The sequence below is a fragment of the Lactuca serriola genome, chromosome 5 (genome assembly GCF_051521515.1).
Source record: "Lactuca serriola cultivar US96UC23 chromosome 5, Lser_US96UC23_V15, whole genome shotgun sequence".
Classification (NCBI taxonomy): Eukaryota; Viridiplantae; Streptophyta; class Magnoliopsida; order Asterales; family Asteraceae; genus Lactuca; species Lactuca serriola.
The window spans coordinates 314,170,391-314,193,934 of NC_136412.1; the positions used below are offsets into that span (position 1 = coordinate 314,170,391).

At 34.3% G+C, this 23,544-nt stretch overlaps 3 protein-coding genes across 3 annotated transcripts; 2 read left to right on the top strand and 1 right to left on the bottom strand.

Moving 5' to 3' along the window:
• The first annotated feature begins 849 nt into the window (after positions 1 to 849).
• On the top strand, positions 850 to 1,947 carry LOC145050857 (uncharacterized). The gene has a single exon (XM_078999049.1). It carries the CDS (start codon positions 850 to 852, stop codon positions 1,945 to 1,947), a length of 1,098 nt encoding a protein of 365 aa, XP_078855175.1.
• Positions 1,948 to 16,142: 14,195 nt separating this feature from the next.
• On the bottom strand, positions 16,143 to 19,095 carry LOC145054991 (pentatricopeptide repeat-containing protein At1g80270, mitochondrial-like). The gene is made up of 3 exons (XM_079003272.1): positions 18,992 to 19,095; positions 17,638 to 18,166; positions 16,143 to 17,528 (listed from the first exon to the last, which is right to left on the bottom strand). The coding sequence occupies exons 1-3, from the start codon at positions 19,027 to 19,029 to the stop codon at positions 16,275 to 16,277; spliced, it is 1,821 nt and encodes a 606-aa protein (XP_078859398.1). The 5' UTR covers positions 19,030 to 19,095; the 3' UTR covers positions 16,143 to 16,274.
• A 1,405-nt stretch (positions 19,096 to 20,500) lies between these two features.
• CRB (chloroplast RNA binding protein) lies at positions 20,501 to 22,925 on the top strand. The gene is made up of 10 exons (XM_079003273.1): positions 20,501 to 20,718; positions 21,001 to 21,135; positions 21,293 to 21,379; positions 21,459 to 21,549; positions 21,658 to 21,712; positions 21,784 to 21,844; positions 21,937 to 22,158; positions 22,239 to 22,355; positions 22,437 to 22,526; positions 22,636 to 22,925. The coding sequence occupies exons 1-10, from the start codon at positions 20,605 to 20,607 to the stop codon at positions 22,810 to 22,812; spliced, it is 1,149 nt and encodes a 382-aa protein (XP_078859399.1). The 5' UTR covers positions 20,501 to 20,604; the 3' UTR covers positions 22,813 to 22,925.
• Positions 22,926 to 23,544: the final 619 nt, after the last annotated feature.

Below are 23,544 nucleotides of genomic sequence, written 5' to 3' on the forward strand. Positions count from 1 at the left end.
AGATCAACAGAAGCGAGAAAGTCTTAGGAAGAAGGTAACAGAAGCAGAAAACAATGGAGTTGCAAAGTGTTTGAAGAATTCTGTTCTATCTAAAAATGCATCTTCAAGGAAACGCATTGAAGAATCATTTGGCATATTAGAGAGAAACGCGGTGGACTTGAAGATAGTTCGAGGATTATGTGCCAACGGAATCCATTTCAATGTTTTACGCATCCCGCAATTCATTGAAATGATTAGCGCTATCAAGAATGCACCGGATGGATACAAACCCCCATCATGTGAAAAAGCGAGAACCGTATTACTTGATGAATGTGCTAGGGATGTTGAGAAGGATCTTACACCGATTAAGGACACGTGGATCACACAAGGAGTCTCAATAGTCTCGGATGATGGTCTATTGTGAAACATAAACCACTTATCAATGTCCTTGCGGTTAATTCCCGTGGTGCAACGTTCATGTACGCGGAAGACTTTTCAAGGGTTGAAAAATCGGGGGTAGAAATCTCAAAGTTTCTACTTGGAGCCATCGATAATATTGGACCAAGTAATGTATTACAAGTTGTAACCGATAACGCGGCTAATTGCAAGGCTGCCGGGCGGGAGATCGAAAGGATACACAAGCATATTTTTTGGTCACCTTGTTGCGTGCACACCTTAAATCTCATTTTTAAAGACTTGGCGAAGGAGTTTTATTGGCTATCGGAGACATATAAGAGAGGCAAAGGTATTGTCAAGTATTTTATTAACCACACACATGCATTATCATTTTTTAGGGAAAACTCAACACTAGAGTTATTGAAAGTTGCAAAAACGCGTTTTGCCTCACACTATATAGTTTTGAAAAGATTAATGGAGTGTAGGGAGGCTCTTTCTACAACCATTGTTCTTAATTCGTGGCGAGAATGGGTCAAAAATGCGGACGAACCCACTCGAATTGAAGGGGCAAAAATCGCCGATAGAATTAAAGATGATGAGTTTTGGGACCATATTGAAAATATATTGGCTATTACAAAACCAATATTTTTGCTATTAAAATTTTGTGATGGTGAAGGTCCCAAAATGGGAGAGATTTATGAAAGGATGGACAACATGCTCGGTGAAATCAAGGATGTCATGAGAGAAAATAAATATGCAAGTTATTACCCTCAAGTTGAAAAAATTCTTTTGGATAGGTGGGAGAAGATGACAATCCCTCTTCATTGTTTGGGATTTGCCTTAAATCCAAAATTCTATGATAAACACTACCTAGAAAAATTGGCACCCGGTGGCATGACACGAAAAGCTCCCAACCAAGACAAAGAAATTGTACTTGGTGTTATGGAGGCGTTTAATAGAATCGCGGAGAGTGAAGAAGAAGCAAAAATTTTACGAGAACAATTCGTGAAATTTCATATGAAGAAAGGAATTTACTCTATGACCTCATCTCAAATCGATGTCGTAACCATGGACGGAATTGATTGGTGGGCAACTTATGGATCGGAGACTCCAGAATTGGCGAATGTGGCAAAAAGAGTACTCTCTCAACCGATTAGTAGCTCCTTGGTGGAGAGAAATTGGAGTACATACTCCTATATTCATAATGTGAAGCGAAATCGTTTAAATTGCAAGAGAGCGGATAAACTAGTTTTTATTCACTCAAACATTAGGCTTCTATCCTGTTTTTCAGAATCTTATAAATCCGGACCCCTAAAAAAATGGGACATGAATCCGGAAAGCAATTATATAGAAGGTTCAAGTACCCGATTGGAGGAAATGACTTGGGAGAATCTTGATGAAGAAAGCATGGAGAATGGGAAAGGAAAAAAGGCAGCGCTTAGATTAGAATTTAGATGTTTTATGTTTGGTAATTTTGTGTTGTTTTGTTCCTGTAATCCTGTTATTGTCACAGATTCTGTTTTCATCTTTCGTCATGTAATTTGTTACATCTTTTGGTACTTCAAGAGTTAAGACTTGAAAGGTTTGATAATTTATGTGTTTGGTATTTTGGTAATCTTGATATAATATGTTCCTGTTTTATTATACATTTACATTAATATGTTTCTAAAAATGGTTTACAATTTGGGTGCACTGTACCGGACTTCATGGTACACCGTACCGGTTCGTACCGAAATGAGCCTACCCCCTCCGAATCGGATACGTCCAATCTAGTGAGTCACGTACCTGTACCTTGTTCCCGTACCGGAGCGATCCGCGAATTAGGTAACTATGGTCCCGCTAACGAATTCTTGAGGATGATTATGGTAGAACTGACGAAATTCGTCAGTTTTGGAAAACCTAAATCCTCATTAAAATCCGGATTTCCTTGGCTTACTTCTGAAGCAACCCATGATGGCCAACCCAAATAGAAACCCTAATCTCGTTTATTATATAAACGACTCTTCTCTTTGAGAGGAGATACACGAAATTCTTAAGCTCTCGTTTTCATCAAACAAACATAGAATCCTTCTAGTAATTTGGCTTACAACTTCTGTGCCTAGAATCGTAAGTGTCCTCTTGGATTATCCTAGGTTGAATTTCTTGCAAACCAGGCATAGGGTAGAAATATCGGTTCGGAAAGTGTTCTCACGATCCAAGTGGTATCCAGATCTCCACTACAAACCCTACTTTTTCCAACATTTCTTTCAAGATAAGAGGAGAAGGTCCTCTTCCAATGTCCATTTTCTCCATTAAAGAAACAAGATCCATCTATGTGGGCCTTATAGGATTTATTGGGCTTAAAGGTGATTAGTACATAAAACATGGTCCGCATAAATAAAAAAAGGTGACTCTTTTGGGTGTTGAACTATTCCTAGTTTGACGTTAGAAACATCTTTAGCATCACAGTAATGCCTTTACTAGCTAGGTATCATGTTCAGGCTTATTGCTCAACACAAATAGTTTAGGGCTTGGACCTTTTAGTGTATACAGTTTCATATCTCTCACGAGATTGTCTCTTAAGACATGAACCCATTTATTGAAGTTGTATCTATTGAATGTTATTGTTTCATTAAGTCATTAAAGAAAATGACAATTCATGGTAATGATAATTGATTATTTAACTACAAAATTTTAACAAATATCATTTAGGATTTTCAATATTTAAACTCTTTAATAATTAATACCTTTTTAGTTTCTAAAAACATTAATTATCAAAATCTAAGATACAAATCGCAAAACAAATAAATGGTTAGTTATCCTTTATCTCATCCATTTGACTTCACCTTGGTAGATATCGATTATCAATTATATCATACTATATAATTCCTAGATTTATGGGATCGCTAATAATAAATTTAATTAGATATGTGTGATCCCATCTATACCTCAGAACTCTCTTGCTTAGTTATTGTTATCACAAAAGATTTTCGATCAAATCGTCCAATTTGAAAAGCATGTGTAATCAGCCTATAACTTGGTTATAGAAATCTTGAAGACACCCCGACCATCAAAAGAAAATCACTTTTAAAGGTTCAATATAACAGATGTGCGAGTGTTCTTCAAAAAAGATTGCATAGATTTGAGGTTTGTAAAAGGATCTTTTATATGTTTTATAATTCCAGTTTTAAAAATCATATGATATCATGGTTATTACATGCATATAATAAACCATGGTACCAATTTTCAAAAGAAAATCACTTTTAAAGGTTCAATATAAAAAGCTATTTTTTATATGATTTGACGCGATTCAATTTTAATAACCGGTATTAAGTTTGAGTGCATTTGAACCTTTTATATCTTTAATAAAACTTCTTTTTTATTGCTTATATGGAGTGTGTATAAGTTATAAAAAATCACCATTTTAAAACTTATATTTGAGTATTTCAAAATTTGATGTTATTAACGTTTTTATAGAACCAGATTTTATTTTAAAACAATAACTTGTTACATCTTATGTCCACATTATAAATTTTGAAAACGAAACTCCATGTGATGTTTATTTTGTCCAAAATTATTTTAGCATGTGAACAACTAATTTATCAACCACACATAATAATTTCACAAAATAAACAACACAAACATGCATAAAAATATATGTGCATAAACATAACCAACTAATGACATTTTTGCGAGACAACACAAAAATGTCAAGTCCATTCCTAAAGGGGCATTTTAAGGGACCAAAAATCTTCTTGTAATGTTTTTGTTGAAGCTCCCACTTGATGAAACATTCATTGCTTGCAAAGTTAGAAAAGCTTCTTGAAAGGTAAATAATCCAGCAACATGCAATACTTTTCAGAAAAGGTTGCAGAAAGTGTTGCACCAGGACCAACAGCCCTTTTGCAACAGCCTTTAGTGACAGTTTTAGTGTCACTTTTCAGAAAATTGTCACTAACAATGTTGTACACTTATTAAGGCCGAAAATTACCTTTTGGTCTTCAAAAAAATGGATCCTTCTTCATTTCTTGTTACATTTTTATACAAATAAATTATTTCTAAAAACTAATCTATTACTTTACGAAATAAACAAAAAAAAATTAATTTATTACATATCATATGAATAAATAAATATTACAATAATAAAAACAACCAACACAACAAACACAGTGGTCGTTGGCTATTTTATGTACATCCAAGGTTGTAGAACTCGCTTCTCGGTACCTGCTCGGCCGACTGGGGAGTAGCGAGTACTGGGAGTACTCGAGAGTACTCGGGGAGTACTCGGATTCGGTAATTCATGTAGAAATATTTTTAGGAAAATTATATATGTCAAAATCATAAGTTAAAATCATAATTTGATTGAAATATATAACAAAATTAGATACATGTGAATCCATAAAAACTGAAATACACACAAATGTCTCACTTCATAAATAATTACTAAAAATTTAAGATATATATGTAGTAATAATCACATGTGTGTGTTAAATAATAAATCATTAAGTGTAGTATACATATTAATCTTGAAATTCTTGATTTTTTTTCTCTTTTTATGACAATTTTGACTCTTTGACAGAGTTTGACTGAGTTGGCCGAGTTTGACCGAGTAGGCCCGAGTTAGAGAGATGTTGACCGATTTTTGACCGATTTTGACCGAGTTTGACTTAATCCGAGTTTTTTTGCCGAGTTCACATTACTCGCCTCGGTGGAGGGCCGATTCCGAGTAATCGGCCGAGTCTTCGGCCGAGTAGGCTGAGTTTTGCAATACTGTGTACATCATACATATCAACATACACATTAAACAACCTTTGTTTTTCTCAGACAACTTTAAATGACAAAAGATGCATGAAAACTTTTATCACATAAAATAACAATTATAAAGTTGTCATAGAAAATATGTATGAACTTGTTTTTATACAAAACCAAGTTATCCATATTCTCCAAAAACCAAGATTTCCAAAAATCAAAAAATCTAACCAAACTTGCTAGGTGTCTCTGATACCAATTGTTGAGTTTTTATTCAAAAACTAGTTTCCAAAACAAGAAATTTTACAACTAAAGACTTGATAATTTTTGAATAACATAAACAAGTTAAACTCACCAAGGATCATCTTGCAAGTTGTAGAGAGATTAAATACCAACCAAAGAAGAAGATGGAGAAAATTACAACCTTGGTAGTACTTTGGATACTCTTGGGAGGATTGGAAGTTGATGAACTTAAGAGACACCAATAATGACTTAACTTGATGTAGAATGCTAGTTCTTTTGTATAAAACTCTTAAGACTCTTAAGCTTTATGTTCTTATAAAAACAAGAACATAAAGAGATTATAGGCAAGAGTGTGATCTTCAAGTCTTCAACTAAAACTAGAGAGAAACACACATACATACATTGTTATGGTGTTTGTATGGGTGGTGAAAGAGATATGAAAGCCTCACTTTATGTAGAAAATCTTTGGTCTATAAGTTCTTAACACTTTAAGAACCCATGGCCCTAAATCCTATGTGTTCCCCATGCTTCAAACCATGCCTTTCTTTTGAATAAATTAATCAAAAGACCATGACTCCTTATTTTAATCATATTGTCCATAGTTTTCCTTTTAGAGGAGTGTTCTTTTCATTAAATAAATGAAAAACCCATACTCTCTTTTATCTAGCCATATTTCTAAAATATGAAGGGAAAAGAAGACAAAAGCCTTTTATATTTTATAAACCAAGTTTATAAAATATAAACTTTAACTTTGTGGTAAAAGACAAAAGAATTTATCTAATCCAAAATGTTGTTCATGACTTATTCATTCATACCATATAAATTATATATAATGTTACTTGCTAATGGAAATTATTATTTCCTAGAAATAATTTAATTATAATAGTTTATTGAATATTTATTAAAATTAATTTCTAATATATAATCAATTATATCAAGTTGTTGTTAGTGTGACCCTTTAGTATCATATGTTAATTAGCAATATCATTTTAATATGATTCTTGAGCATACTAGATCTTTCATCCAAGCCCTTGTAAAATTCTGGTAAATGTAATTTCTGGTCAAGCATTCATGAATATGTTAGCTAATTGATTCGTTGATCGTACAAAATGGACTTCAACATTTCCATCTTCAACATGTTCTTTTATAAACTGGTATCTTAAAGCAATGTGTTTGTTATTTGAATGTTGAACATGATTATGGAAAATGCATATGGCACTTTCTGAATCACAATACAATAGAATCTTTTTCATGCTAATGCCATAGTCTCTAATCTGACTTTGAATCCAAATTATTTGTGAAGTACATGAAGCCAAAACAATGTATTCAGCTTCAATAGTTGATAACGAAACGCAAGTATGTTTCTTTGATTGCCAGCTAACAGGTTTTCCATCTAAAAAATGACATCGACCTGATGTACTTTTGCGATCAAGACCACAACCTCCAATATTAGCATCAGAGTATTCCTGAACAAAGAACCCAGAGTTAGATGGATACCACAATCTAAGTGAAGTAGTCTTACGAAGATATCTAAAAATATTCTACAAGGACATCATATGTGGTTCTCATGGATTAGCTTGAAATCTCGCATAAGAGAAAACTGCAAACATAATATCAGGACGACTAGATGTTATATACAATAAAGAACCACTCATTTGCCTGTAAAATTTAAGATCAGTTGCAGGTTTATCAAGAGAAGGAGTGAGCTTCGTCCCAAATGTCATCGAAACTTTAACCTTTGAATCACCATTTATGCCAAACTTAGCAAGTAAAAACTTCATAAAAGCTTCTTGAATGATGAATACGCCCTGTGTACTCTGTCTAATATTTATGCCAAGGAAAAAGTTAATTGGACCCATATAACTCATTTCAAATGTAGTTTCCATCAATTTACAAAATTTAGCAGTTAAATTAGGATCTATTGAACCAAAAATGATGTCATCAACATAAATTTGAACAATCATCAAATGATTACTTGATTTCTTATGAAAGAAGGTAGGATCAACTGAACCTTATAAAAAAATTTGATTGTTTTAAGAATTTAGTGAGAGTTGCATACCATCCACGATGAGCTTGCTTAAGACCATATACTGATTTATCTAACACATAATAATGAGTAGGAAATTTCTCATTTACAAAACCTAGAGGTTGTTAAAAATAAACCGTTTCTTCTAGTTCTCCGTTGAGAAATGCACACTTCACATCCATTTGAAGCACTTCAAAAAATTTTATGAGCAACATAAGCCAAAAAAATGAAAACTGACTCTAGTCTTGCTACAGGAGCATATGTTTCTTCGTAATCTATTCTTTCCTCTTGAAAATATCCTTTGACAACAATTTGTGCTTTATTCCGAATTACATTTCCTTCTTTGTCCATTTTATTTCAAAATACCACTTTAAACCAACAACTGATGCATTCTCTGGAGTTGGAATTAATCTCCAAACCTTGTTTCGCTCAAATTCATTCAATTCTTCTTGCATAGCCTTTACCCAATATGCATGATCAAGATCCATTTTAACAATTTTAGGTTCAATTTTAGATATGAAAAAATTAAACATGCAAAATTCTTGATTAGTATTCAAAGATGCTTGTTTCGTCTTTTTGCGAACGAGTCAAAACCCCCAAAAAAAGTATCTCCAGTGACTTGATTTCGAGGATGATCTCTAGACCATTTCGTCAAAGGTGGATAGTTTAGATCATAGTCAGGGTTTAACCCAGCATTGAGTTTTCAACTTTTGATTAAGCATCAAATTCAATTTCTGAACTTTCTTCTTCTTGATAATTTGAAATTGAACTTTCCCCCTGGAAATTTGGATTTGAACTCTCCCCCTGCACATAATCATCAATATTTCTTTTCAGTTGATTCCGCAATATTTTCAATTATTAGAGAATCAAAGTTTTTTATACTCCCCCCCCCCTCCAACAGGATGAGTAGTATAAACAACATTTTCTTCTTAAGTTTGAACATTTTGTAATGCTTCATCAACTAATTTTAATAATTCATCACCATGATTGTCGGTTGCTTTGGTTTAAGAAGATATTTCCTTTTTAGGTTCATCAAAAATATCTAAAAATTCCTCATAAAGGTTTGTGAGAGGATTTGTTTGCTTGCAAGATTTAGGAAAAATTTCTCCTATTGAGACAACATCCTTCAGAATTGACTTCACATACTTGTCATCAAAGTTGACATAGTATGTTTCTTCTATTTTCTTTGACTTCTTGTTCAAAACACGATATGCTTTGGAGTTCAGAGAATATCCTAAAACTATTGCTTCATTAGCTTTCATGTCGAACTTGTTGCAATGTTCTTTAGAGTTAAAAATGAAACACTTGGAACCAAAAATTTGAAAGAATTTTACGTTAGGTTACGATTATTCAAAAGTTCATAAGGTGTAATAAAAAATTGTTTATTAATATAAGAATGATTTTGTGTAAAACAAGCAATTGTGATTTCATTAGCCTAAAAGTATAATGGCAATTTTGCAAATGGTAACATGGTTCTCATAGCTTCACACAAAGAACGATTTGGTCTTTCAACAACACCATTCTGTTGTGGAGTATGCGGAGAAGAAAAGTTATTATTGATTCCTTTGTTAGTTAAGAACTCATCAAAAGCATGATTCTTAAAGTCCGTTCCATTATCACTTCGTATCTTCCAAACAGGTTTTCGCAATTAAAGTTCAATTTTCTTGATAAAGCCAATCATCTTCATAGTTGTTTCGGATTTATGTTTAAGAAAGAATAGCCAAGTGAAACAAGAAAAATCATCAACAATAAACAATATGTATTTATTACCACCAATGTTATCAATTGATGATGGGCCATAACTATCAATATGTATTAATTCCATTGGTTCGATTGTCTTGGTATTCATGATTGAAGAATGACTTTTTCTGCTTTGCTTTCCCAGTTTGCAATCAGCACACAAATGCTCTTTATCATATGTGAGAATTGGAAGACCTCTAACCAGATCTCCAAGGACAACTTTGTTAATGTCTTTGAAGTTGAGATGCGAAAGTCTCGTATGCCACAACCAACTATCATCTAATGATTCTTTTACAAGTAGACACACAGAAGGTTTTCCGTGAATATGATTCAGGCTGTGAGGGTACATTTCGCCTTTTCTTTTTTACTTCAATATAGTTTTAGCGGGCTCTTTGTGTGTAATTTTTGAACCTTCTTCGTCAAAAGAAACTTTAAGACCAGTAACTACAAGAAGTTGAGAAACACTAATTCGATTGTGTTGTAATCCCTCTACATAAGTTACCTTATGAATTGTGAATTCGCAATTTGTTATCATTCCATATCCTTTGATTTCTCTAGTTGCATTGTTCCCATATTTCACTCTTCCACCATATTTTAAAGTACGAAATTCTCATAGTTACGATTTTCTTCCAGTCATATGACGAGTACAACCACTATCAATGTATCATTCCGAATCGAACTGCTCGTCACGAATCACCTAAAAAAATTAAGCAGATTTAGGAACCCAAACCATCTTGGGTCCTGGTGAGAACTTTGATTTAGAAGATGAAACAGGAAAAAGCATTGTTTTATCAATCCAAAATGATTTTTTGATCAAAGTATTATTCACCCCCTATTGAATTTTGAAAACTTGAGTTTTTGCATCACAAAGATCTATTTCAATAAAATAAGTTTTCTGATTAGAGTTCGCTTTATTTTTTGCCATCTTTTCATAAAAAAAATTCTTCTTCCTCTTTTACTTTTGCCTTATATGCTACAATATTAGCATCATGTTCTTTCAACTCTTTCTTTGGAATATACTTTGTTTTTTTTGATGAGTTGGATTTACCTTTCGAAAGAATGAATGAATTAGTATTTTGATTAGAAGATCTTTTCGTACCAACAAACTTTTGATTTTTGTTATTAAAACGAGAAACATTATTATCAATTTCACTTTTCTTCCACAACTGTTTTCTTTTAATCAAATTCATTTTTATCTTGCATTCATTGCTCATCTTTTTGCTTTTAGAATTGTTTTTCACCAAATTTTCTTTTTGAATATGAATTGGAACATCTTTTGTTCCACTTGGTCTAGCTTCATTTTGTGAAGATTTCACATTGTTCAATGGTTCTGAAGCATATTTCCCTTTGGCTTTTCACGAAGTCAATTCAGACAAAACCTTTCATTTCAGCAACGTTGTCAATCGATGCGGACCAAAAGGATTCTTCACAACCTTTCGCATTATCAATATTGACCATGGACGTTAATTTTGAAGTTCGATTTTTGTCTATTCACAAAAACATGATTTGGAGTTTCCTTAATTTTTGGAAAAATTGTTGCGTGAACTTTTAAATGTTTCATTACATCATTTTGAATAAACTGTCCAAACTCAACTGAATCTTCAAAGATCAAATTTCTTTTTGGTTGTTCATTATTATTCACAAAAAAATGAACAGTCAACTTCATCTTTAACTGATATTTCACTCATTTCACTTTCATCAAATTCAGACATATTCTCATAATTGAGGTTTTTTTTAACTTAATTACTTGCACAACAAGTTATAATGATTTTTATTTGTTGTTTATCATTTTCAATTAAAACTTCTTTCAACATCTTTTTGTTTTCTTGGGACTTAATGTATTCTTCAATTTTCTCAAGTCGAACCTTGTAAGAATCACCAACAGATTCATTTGATGATACCATTGATTCGCATCTATAACATTCAGCATCAATTTCATCTTCTTTTAACTCTAAGAAAGGTAAAATAATTTTATGCAAACCTTTTCCTATCTCACAATCAAGATGTAATTGTGTAATGTTGGTCTAAAGACATTTCACAATAAGAAACAAATATTTCTCTGTTTTAGCATAATCCTATTGTCTTCTTAAGTTTTATTACATGATCTTTAGACCTAACAAGATCTAATTCCAAAGCCTCTATTCGCATACGTCTTTCTTCATTCTTAGATGTAATCCTACTAAGAGTGTCATCAAGATTAGGATTTGTTATGTGAGTTCTCTTTAAAATATCACTTAAATCAGAAACAACATCATGCAAATTAGTTAACTCAATATCAAAATGAGAACCAGGAATATCGAGAGATTTAAGAATAAAATGTACCTTATCAATTACCGTTTCGCACTCAATGACATGCTCCTTCACCGTCTTCGCAGAAAAATAAGCATCTGAAACTGTTACTTCATCTGTGAAGTAGCCTTGATTTTCTGATATGGCACTTGTAACCATGAAACACATGTGTTCGTTATTCTTCTTCTCATCCTTTACCATCAAACAATCACCATGAGTCGGTCTGCAAACTTCACCGTCTTCTGAGTCAGTTGACCACACTTCCACGTTTCCATAATCATTGTTGTCTTCAGTTACCACTAGAACTGCTTTGCTAGAATTCTTGCGAAGTTCTTCGATTTTCTTCACGTAATAGGCTTCATCTTTGTCTTGTTCCTTCTTCTCGTTATGTTTTCATAACATGCATTCCATTGCAAAATGATTCTTTCCATGAAAATAGTTGCATTCAAAGCCTGAGTCACCAACTTCTTCTCCTTTTCATCATTTCTTTGAAAGTTTTTGAAACTTTCACTCTAGTATTTTTCAGAGTTTTAACTTCCTTGCTTGTAATTGTTTCTAGTAGATTCATTTTTGTTGTTGTTTTTTAAACGAGAGAAGTTCTTTTGAAGAATTTATTTGGATTAGTTAACATTAGGACTTTGTCTTCTTTTGTAAGTTCCTCCTCTGAGATATCAGATTCAGAATCTTCCACCATAATTTTGTCTTCTTTTGCTTTGAAATTTCACTTTTTGTCACCAAGGCCAATGAACCTACACTTGTAACCATCTTTGCTTCCTTCATCTTCATGAGACTTCAGTATACCAACAGTTTGTAGAAGAGAGTAATTCTTGAATTATTCGTGAGCTTTAACAGTAGAAATAATTGACTTCCATTATGACCTCAAACTATTCATGAATCTGACCTTTTTTTTCTTTGATTTCTCTCTTCAAATTGTGTATTAGCATACGACTTAAAATATGATTAAATCGATTAACAGTTTCTTCAATAGTTTCATCAGACTTTTGCTCAAAAGATTTGAATTTAGACAGAAGTGACGTTTGTAGAGAATGAGTGAGATCAGCATCTCCAAAATATAATTCTTTCAATTTGTCAAATATCTCTTTTGCATTTTGATAAGAAATGACCAAACGAAAAGTGTCAGGAGGAAGAGCAAACCTTATGATTCTCAATGCTTTTAGATTGCACTTCAATTTGTCTTTCTCCATAGAATCAATTTCAGTGTCATCAGCAACAATGGTGTCAAAAGCTTCTTAAGTTCTGACTTCAGTCTTCATCTTGGAATACTTGTATATTTCTTTTGTGATTGCATGCCAGATGCATGATCCATGAGTTTCTATCCCTAAAACATAATCTTCAAAGTTGTAACACTTAGTTTTGAATCGTTTCATTATTCGGGGCCGTGACCCAATTATCGGTCATCATAAGGCTTTGGGGCCTTGGGGAAAAAGAGATTTAGGCCACTTTGGATGGGGATAATGTAGTTTGAGTGATCCGAGTGTCCGTTCGTGTTTTGGAGCTCAAGGGTATAATCGTAATTTTGATAGTTTGGGCCTTTATGAATTTTGAGTATTTGTCCAGGAAGTTCTAAGGCGAAGGTGATTTGATAGAAGTGTAGGGCTTCTCGTCACCTTTTCGTGGATATAAAGTTTGTTGGAAACGGACTTACGACCAAGGAGTTATGGCCAATTGAAGATCATGGGTTTTTGGAGCATGGGTGAGTACGCGGGGCATACTCACCATGTACATTGTGCGTAATGGGTTAAGGCATCATGCATGGTTCATGAGTACGCTGGGCGTACAAAGGGTACGCGGAGCGTACTCCCTTCAGTAAGAAAACCTTATTTTTTTCAAGTGTACCCTTTATAAGCCACATGTTTGCCTCTTTTGATCATTTCTTAGCTAGCCTCCATACCCTAAAAACCCTAATTCATTCCTTAGCCTATGTTTGGTATTTTGAGCTCTTGTGGATGAACTTGTGCATCTAGAGGACGAAGGTGAAGCTTGAAGACTCATTCTTTGGAAGTAGCTTTGAGATACAACATTAAAATCTTCTTTTGGTGGATTGGAAGGTATAAAGTTCAAACCTTGCCATTCCATTTCATAGATCTACTTCTTGGCACATTTTTGGTCATTTTGGTCCTTTTGGTTGGTGATTGGGAGTTAGTGTCGTTTTTGGAGCTTAATTTTATAGATCTGGGTATATTATGGGTTCTTTGGGCATAAAGGTGCAAACTTTATGGTGGTTTTGGCCCCATGCATTGGTGGTTTTGGCCCCATGCATGTATTAAGTCAATTATTAAGCTCCTTTGAGCTCTAGAGTCCCATTTAGCCATGCATGCACATAAAGTTGGCAACTTTATGTGATTAACCACCTTATGGAAGTCTTTACATCAAAGTCTTAATGGGTTAAGTGTTGAATTGGAAAATTTGGCCATGATTGGTGAGTATGTTGGGCGTACAAGTTTGTACGTTGTGCATACAAGCCTCTCATGTAGTACGTTGAGCGTACAAGCTGGGTACGTCCCGCATACTTGGGTTTCTTTGTTTTGGGATTCAATGTTGGTCTAAGTTTGGGCTTGATTGTTTTGGGACATGTTTGGGCCATCATAATGTTATGGTTGGGCTATATAGATTTTAGTGGACTCCATTGGGTGAAGGCCATGAGAAGGATTGGGCCCAATTGGTAAAATTGGGCCGTAGTTGGGCCTTGGGTGTTATTTTAGATTTTTGGGCTTTTGGACATTGGATTGGGCCTTGGCTTTAGGTCATGTTAGAGGAAGGGTAAAAAGGTCTTTTACCCTAATTTGGACTCTTCATGTGAGTTAGGATCTAGTTATTAAGGGGTTGTCATTTTGGTATTTGATATCATGGGAATTTTAGCGGGTGTGCAGTCAGAGTTTTATCCATAGGTCTCAGTTGTCTGAGGTGAGTCTCCTCACTGTACTATTGGGTCGAAGGCACCAATGTCGGCCTATTGGTTTATGTATTATAGGAAGACTTGGGGTAGCCCTTGGCATTTGTATGAAAGACTAGGAGGTGGCTCCAGGCAAATTTGTATTCAAGACCAGAGTTTAGACTCTGGAAGATAAGTAGATAAGTAGTTGTAGACTGTATGCTAGTTGTCTTTGTGATGCTTGCATGGAAAACCAAGAGGTGGCTCCTGGCACTTGTCTGTAAGACCCAGGGTTTTGGCCCCCGGCCTGGCAAGAAGAGACCATGATATGGCTCGTGGCATAATGGCAAGACTATGGTTGGCACATAGCACCTCCTATTGCATGTTGATATGTATTACTCATATGTTATGTATGGTATGTGGTGTTTTAGAGAACTCACTAAGCTTTGTGCTTATAGTTTTTTGTTTATGGTTTCAGGTACTCCCGATTCAAATGGGAAGGGTCTAGCTTGATCGCAACGCATACACCCATATTTTTCTGCAAACTTGAGATTTTGGGATAGTACACTGATAACTGCTTTTAATATAAAATGTATTAAGAGTCTGAATAAATGATAAATGAGTGTTTTGGTTGTTTTAAAAATGAATTTTTTCCCTTCGTATTTTGGGATGTTACAAAAGTGAAGAACCCAAACTTCATAGTCTTCAAGAAATAGAATAGCAATTCTCGATGTAGAACCGATACTGCTTGGAAGGTTGAACGTGATTGAGTATGAATCCTCTTTTGACATTTTAAAGAAATGAAACGATAATCAAATCAATGAACTTGAAAAAAGAGTTTTAGAATCAAATCGAAAGATTCAAACAAGGAATTAAAGATCAATTTGCAAAATGCGGAATAGATCTAGAATTCGATGAACAAATCTGGAAAACAAGATGAACACGATGAACAATGACAAAATCGATACCAAGTGAAGGAACGATTAGATTCACGATTCAAACGATAATGAGGTTCACAAGTACACACAAGGTAATAAGATTTCACTTTGATTAATGAGTCAGAACAATTCGATCCAGAAGCAAAGAACTATTTTATCCCCAAAACTCTGACTCAATCCTCTAACCAATGTTCCTTTTTATATAGGCATCACAAGAACATCATAAACGCATCTCAAGTCAATAGATAAATTGCGAACTTAACGTAACAAAAATATACGAAATCGCAACATAAACAAATTACACAGAGTAAAGAAATTGACATAACAGAACATGCGGACACACACGTTACAAATTGACACAACAATTATTACGAACTCTACATAAGTATTCGTTCATTTAATTATCACAACCTCTCCCAAAAGCATGTGTAATTCAACATTTAGATCTAAAAGCTTGATATTCCATGGTATATCCTAACTTATATCCCTTGTCAACCAATATCAATATTCCTATAGCAGGTTATTCGTTAATCAAAAAGTGGTTTGAAAAAATACAAAAAGATTTAATACTATGTGTTTCATAAACAAAGTATTTAGAACATTAAGAAAACATAGACAAAAGCTACGAAAACACAAAATCCCAAACTTATTTTACCATACTAATATATAAAAAGGAAATGCATCCATTTTCCCACTTCGCCCAATTGAGTTAAAGTTAGAGCGGTACTACATAATTAATAGGCTGCAACTACTTTGTTTTATGCAAAATGGTTGATTGGTCGCCACCTATATCTTTATTTTCAATTAAACACTTAAACTTCACATTTTCTAAAGGTAAGTAACTTAACAGAAAATATCATTTTATCTCGAAAAAGTATCTAAACCAATTTTGATGCATAGACTCTCACAATGCGAAACCTCACTAGTTTGAATTTGAAGTTTGAACATAGCAAAACAAATTACCTCTATTTTCCATCATAAATGTAAAGCAAAACCAAGTTCCAAACAAATCGTTATTCATATTGTAACTCGTTTTTTTTACTTAATCCAAAAGATTAGACACCGCAGTCCGTTTAAACGCGTCCACTTGCGCCAGCTGTCCCGCCAACGATTTAGTCGGGAAAATATTATCCGCTTTCATCCGTTCCCTAAACCCATACGCAGGCATCTTTGCATTTATATAAGTTTTCAAAAGCGAATGATACTGCCTCAACCTCGCCACATACCCATCTTGTCTCATTCTATGAAACATCTTCTCAGCATTATGCACATCTCCTTTCTTCGCATACTCATCCATAACCACCATATAACTATTAAAAAACGGCTTCACCCGATTCTGCTCCGAAGCCCTACGCAAAATCAAGTCAGCTTTTTCAATCTCACCCGCTTCAACATAAAGTTTGACCAATGCGTCCCAAGTCAACGGCCCGATCTGGCAACCGATCTCAGCCATCCGTTTCACAAGATCCTTCCCTTTCGATAACATTTTGTTATTCGCATAAACTTTTAACATCACCGCGTAATGTCTCGCGGAAATTCGTTTGTATCGCTTCGACATTTGGTCAAACACGGTTTCCGCTTGGTCAACTTTGTTTAGGGTTCCGTATGCGGTGATCGCGTATAAGCATTCGTTGAGCATTGGGTTTGACTCGCAGATTGACCAGATTCGGTTGACTTCCTCCAGGCTTCTGAGGGAGGCGTAAAGCGGAAGTAAATACGCGCAAGCCGATCGGTTTTCTTTCAAATCGGATCCTTCTAGTTCTTTTAATATGATTTTTGCTTTTTCTTTTAATCCAAAGTTTATATAATGGCGCGCTAAAATCGCGCGTATTTTGGGATCCTCGTCGATGTTGATGTCTTCGGCTTTCATTACCTCGAGGATTTGCTCGATTCCGGATATGTCGTTGCTTTGACCTTTGATGTCAAGTAACATTCGGTAAGTGAAAAGTGATGGTTTTACGTTTTCGTCCTCCATTAGTTTTAAGACATCGGGGATTTTTTTCTTGTTGGTTCTTTTGTATAGGAGGAGGAGTTGGTTGCAGACGAAGGGCGTTATCGGGAGTTTTAACTCCTTCATTTTGTTGAAGATTTGTTCGGATTTTGACATGTTGGTGGATCGAACACAGTTTGCTATGAGAGTTCGGTAGAGAAGTTCGCCTTGAAAGGACTTTGGGATTCTTGAAATGTGGTTTTCTGCAGCTTGGAGACCGTTGACTTTGCTGATTAAGTCAATATGAGAAGAATAATCTTTTTCGTTGAATTCTAACTGTTTTCGGGTCTGTAACCATTCAGACAGCTGCAGGAGTAAGAAATAGGAATGTACTTCTGTTAATATTTGATAAGCAAAAACATATCAAAATAAAAAGTGTAATGATTTAATGACTAGAGAAAATGGTTTAAAAAACCTGTAAAGCTTTGGCATACATCCTACGCCTCCGGAGTTCAAGCATGGCTATAGATACATCCGATCTGCTTATAGTGTCTCCTTTTTCAAGCCATTTATCAAGGGTCTTTTGAGCAGGTTGCATTGGGGAATCCATGAGAGCCTTGAAAATCACTGAAGAAGCTCTTTTTTGTTGATGGGTTTCTGTAATTTCAGGAACTGATACTTCCATGTCATTTTCAGAAAGTTCGGGTTCAGAGGTTGATTCATTATCGCTTTCATCTTCATCATTGTTTCCTTCAAGCTCAGAAAATCCATCCTCCAATTCATCATCATCTTCTTCTCCACTGCTTTTTGTGCTAGCCATTGAAGAATAGGAATGGTTTGAAGTGGCATTGGAATGTGTATTGGAAGAATATTTGATTAATATCTGGGATCCACATGTGTTTCTTGAAGGGTTGGTGAATCTGGTTTTGTCCACGTAGGTAGAAAATGGTGTTTTGTGTTCAGGATATGATGCACGAAAGGTGACTGCTGAAAACGTTTGTGACCTGGATGATAATTTGAATAAGTAACAGAAAAGATAAATAAGCTGCGTGAATGTGAATGAAAGAAACATGTGATCCAATTCATATACAATACAATTTCAATATCTAATTTGTGCACTAGGCTCTATGTCCAAAGTCCAAACAGATCTGATTGACTTAATCTCCATTGCAACTCAATGCATTCAATCAGATTGTTCCAATTAAAGTTGAAATGAAGAATATAAAGACAAAATTAAAGGTAGGTAGCCATTTCTCCTATGTCTTATTGAGTCACCAAGAAATAGTAAGGTGGATGATGAATCTGTAGCAGTTATGGAATAGTGTGGGCTGTGCAAAATGAGAGAGGTAGCCAAAACACACTTACCAGGGTAACGCAGGGGACAAGGGACATGGGAAACATAAGGTATATTAAGGATAAAAGTCAGTGATAGAAGAAGATTTGGCTAACCTCGTTAATCTATAGATTATCAACTGTTCAAGAGCATTTTGCTAACCACGTTAACCTATAGAAGAAGATTTATGTAAAATTTACAAATATCGAGAACATGGCTGCATCTATCGTTGCTATGACAGCATACCAAGCTTCTTATTGCTAGCCATGTCATCCCCTTTTCCCGATTAATTAAAATGTTTCGGGATTGCTAAAGCAACATAGAGACGTGCTGTTTACAAGGATGCAACCGACTTACAACCGCTAAAAGACAGTGGAATCGAACTATTACTTTCGGAAGATCAATCATGGTAAGGCAATAGCCAGGTTATTTCTTCTATAATCTACGCAAATTTGAGAGTCATGACACGATAACAAGAAATATGCGTAAACATTACCTGAGAGCAATCGAGGAGGTTCGTCGAAGCGCCCACATAATGGCGTCTCGAGAAATGAAAACCAGAGAGATCAGAGGTGAAGAAAAGAACCCGCTTAAACCCCCTTTTGCTGTTAAACCCTAAAAACATATGGAAAGAGACATAAACAATCCATAAACTTGTATATGTGGTCAAAACTTGTCCCTACGTTTTAGCATAATATCATAAGTAGTCCCTAAAGTTTTTCCTAGGTTAGGACTCTATTCTTTTACCTCTATTCCCTTTGTTTTTCATGCTACGTATGGCTCGAGCTTGTGCCATTCTTTATTACTTCTCGTATGAGCAATAATGGGAGAGGTGAAAGTCAGCTCGCTCAATTAATCGATCGATTTTTTTGTTATATAGGAGAGGTAAATTGTAATGTTTTTAACATAAAAATATGACATTTAAACTTGAAACTAGACCTTACTCTCTGGAATCTCACATTCTTATTGTTAAGAATCCTTAAAGTAAAATTACTAACATCATATAAGCTATAGCCTAGTCAAGAAATTAGAGCACTATGGACCCTATAAAATAAAGCTAAATGCACATAAATAAATATTAGTCACATATTTTAGGTGTAATTTTCATTCTCAACATTGTACCTTTTTATGTACTATAGCAACATACAATGGGTTTTTCATATTAGCATGAATTTCCACCTATTTTTGCAAAGTTAAAGTTAGTACCACTTGTATAACCATCACATTGTGATATAATACATAAATCAAAATGAAAAAAAAAATGATATAATACTTTAAAAACACACACACATTCATATTTTTTATTGTAATACTCGTGATAGGAGTTTATTGTTTGAAGTGCAAAATTCTACGGTGTATAGGAGTGTATAGGGTTCAACTCCATGTGATAAGTTATGTGAGGGCTTGATATGGGTCATCCAGACAGTATAGTATAAAAAAATCACATATAATCTAAAATCAGAATTCATCAAATGTATGATGATTCTGCCCTTCAGATTGTATTTTTGAAAGGAGCTATATATGCATTTTCTTATTCTTAATAATATTATGAATTATAAAAAGTTGTCGTTTTTATTGTAAGTCTTCATTATATTTCAGTGTAATATATTTATATATCATACACATTATCAAATTAGTTGATATCGCTTTTTACGTTTGGTAAGTTTTTTTTTTTAATCTTAATTTTGTATACGTTTCAAAGTTCATGTTATAGATTACCTATATTTGCTTGTGAAATTTATATTCGAATTGACCATCGTCCATTGTATTGATATTGAACAAAGATAATTTGATATATTTAGAAAAGTATAAATATGAAATTTGTAAATAATGTTGTTAATATTTTTATATCAATTATTAATTTAGACAAATGGGGTTATGGGGCCAAGGGGAAAAGAAGGAAGATATGGGTGAGAGTGTAGTTCATGGATATAACCGAAGGAACGACTGTGGGGTCATTTCGTCTTATCTTCTTCCCGAAAAAATGAGACTCACAAACAACGACACAGGATATGAGTCGGAAACCAGACTACTCTTCTTCTTCCTCTTCATTAGGCACAACCCCCGTCTCTCATCTTCATCCCCATCTTCATCTTCATCGGCTTCTCCATGGCGGGTGGTGTTGCAACGGTGCAGCATAACCTCAAGATGCAGCCTTCTGTCTCACTCCTCCCCTCTTCTCAATCTTCCTTCTGTGGCACCAAATTCAACACCTCCGTTCAGGTACCCTTTTACCCTTGTCATGCATTGCTTAATCTTGAAAAGCAAAACACTTCTGAAACGATTTCTACTGATTACCAGAGTTTTGGTGTAAAATTTATAGTATAATCATGATCAATCTCGAATTAGGAAAGCAATTACTTTGAAATTAGATGTCAAATTGAATTTCCCTTTTATACTATAAGGAAAGAAAAGAAACAAACACAGCACATAGGGTTTCTGTATTTTTGATTCTTTGTTTAGTTTTGCATCTTTATGAATCCCCTTTGTGATGTATGTTTACAGTATAAGAGGAAAGTATGTCAACCAAAAGGCGCTTTGAACGTAACAGCATCTGGTGCAAAAAAAATTCTTGTAATGGGGGGTACACGTTTCATCGGGATCTTTCTTTCCAGGCTACTTGTTGAAGAAGGCCATCAGGTTCACTTTTCCTCATTTACCCTTCGTTATCTCCTATGTTTGTTTGATTCATTTTTACATGAATAATCTTACAATTTCTCCATCATCTCCATATTACAATGTACATAAATGTTCATAACTGCTTCTTTTATGAAATTTGGATAATCAATTTATACAGGTAACTCTGTTCACTAGAGGAAAAGCACCCATCACACAACCCTTGCCTGGTGAAGCAGATGAGGCATACAATGCTTTCAAATCCAAGGTTTGTTTAGACTTACTTATACTTTTTCTCATGTTTATACTTATGTTCTCAAGTAATAGTGGTATTTTTCATGATGTAGATATTACACTTGAAAGGTGATAGGAAGGACTTTGACTTTGTGAAGACTAGTCTTGCTGCTGAAGGCTTCGATGTTGTCTATGATATAAATGGTGCGTAGAATCATAAAATTCTTAATTTTCCATCTATAGCGCTATAAACGAAGGATTTAATATAGTAAGCAAAAAAAAAAAAAAAAAAAAAACTTTTTATTTTCTCAGGGCGTGAGGCAGTCGAGGTGGAGCCTATATTAGATGCATTACCGAATCTAGAACAGTAAGTTATCAACATAGGCATAAAATTAATCTTTTTTTGTTTGTATTTTTTACTATTTTACTATATCGCAGGTACATTTACTGCTCTTCAGCCGGTGTTTACCTTAAATCTGATCTTTTACCACATTGCGAGGTTAGTTTATCAACATTTTTCTATAATACAATCTAAAAGATACCTCTTCTTTATAATTATATATTAAATTTCTGTTCTTTTTTTTGCAATAGACGGATGCTGTTGACCCTAAAAGTCGACACAAGGGCAAACTTGAGACAGAGGCGTTATTGGAGTCAAAGGGTGTTAATTACACTTCAATAAGACCCGTTTACATCTATGGCCCATTGAATTACAACCCTGTGGAAGAATGGTTTTTCCATAGGTTGAAAGCAGGAAGACCAATCCCAATCCCTAACTCGGGTTTGCAAGTAACCCAACTTGGTCATGTCAAGGTTAGTAACTTATCAAAATACTTTATCACTTTTTTAATCAAATTTACTTATGAAACGTGTCAACTTTTGAGTAAATGTAGGATCTTGCTACAGCTTTTATAAAGGTGTTGGGGAACCCAAAAGCAAGCAAGCAAGTGTTCAACATATCAGGAGATAGATATGTTACTTTTGATGGACTCGCAAGAGCATGTGCTAAGGTAAATTAAATTTCCCTATAAATACCGAAATTATTTGTAATCTGAAATTTACAACATAAAATTACAATTCACTCCTTGTAGGCTGGTGGATTCCCCGAGCCTGAACTCGTTCACTACAATCCCAAGGAGTTTGATTTTGGAAAAAAGAAAGCATTTCCCTTCCGTGATCAGGTAAATACATTTGAGAAGTGAAATTTGTAAAAATGAGGAAAATGATATTTCATTTTCTTTGTTAAGTCGTGTTCTTTGTGTATTAAGTAGTGACAATTTGTTGATGCAGCATTTCTTTGCGTCTGTGGAGAAGGCAAAGGTGGAGCTTGGAGTTGTACCTGAATATGGATTGGTGGAAGGCTTGAAAGACTCGTATGATTTGGATTTTGGTCGAGGAACGTTTAGGAAAGCAGCTGATTTTGAAACAGATGACATTATTCTTGGAAAGAGCCTTGTTTTAAGCTAAATATAATATCATTTTCTCCCAATTCATTCAAGATTATGGAGCATTCAATACACTATTTGTATAACAAAGTCCAGTTTGCTGATTTATATGAGAGATGTCTATTGTCTAAGAAATGGGAAATTGTTGTTGTGGCTATTGATAGTCGGGTGTTGGTACATTTCATCAAAACAAACGCTTTGGATCCCGTGGAAAACAAAATTAAATAAATATATATTTTTTTGATTAACCAAATACATGCAATATTATAAATTGTCTACATCAGGCGGCCCCTTTATGATTTTAATTTGATTGGTAACCGACTTTATAGTTTGGAATTCAATATTAAACCTAGCCACAAAGACACATATGACATACACCTTTTTTAATTAAATGACGAGTTCGAACTTTGAAGCTCGGTTTCTTGCTTGCTACTGCTACAGTAATTAATCAGGTAATTTTTAATTTTTATTATATTTAGTTTTTCCAGTAATTTATAATTAATAATATTATCATTATTGGTAATCTGATTTTTTTAAATCATAAGGTAAATAATGAGCAAAAATAGTACCAACCATTTTTGCAAAAGTGATATGATACAAAAATAAATGTCATACTACACTCCCACGTATTGACTTTTGCAAAAGTTAGGAATACTTTTTAAAAGTCCTCCTTATTTTAAAATTTTGGGCGTGTTCGGCAAAACTACCTGCTAGCGGGTAACTTGTAGCGGGTAGCATGTAGCTTGTAGCGTTT

Coding starts and splice junctions, on each gene's coding strand:
- CRB (XM_079003273.1), top strand. CDS start 20,605: ATGGCGGGTGGTGTTGCAACGGTGCAGCATAACCTCAAGATGCAGCCT. Junction 21,136..21,292: donor TTGTTGAAGAAGGCCATCAG/GTTCACTTTTCC, acceptor CAATTTATACAG/GTAACTCTGTTCACTAGAGG. Junction 21,713..21,783: donor GCATTACCGAATCTAGAACA/GTAAGTTATCAA, acceptor ACTATATCGCAG/GTACATTTACTGCTCTTCAG.
- LOC145054991 (XM_079003272.1), bottom strand. CDS start 19,029: ATGTGGGCGCTTCGACGAACCTCCTCGATTGCTCTCAG. Junction 18,167..18,991: donor ACCTCCTCGATTGCTCTCAG/GTAATGTTTACG, acceptor ATTATCATCCAG/GTCACAAACGTTTTCAGCAG. Junction 17,529..17,637: donor TGTATGCCAAAGCTTTACAG/GTTTTTTAAACC, acceptor TTACTCCTGCAG/CTGTCTGAATGGTTACAGAC.
- LOC145050857 (XM_078999049.1), top strand. CDS start 850: ATGGAGTGTAGGGAGGCTCTTTCTACAACCATTGTTCTTAATTCGTGG.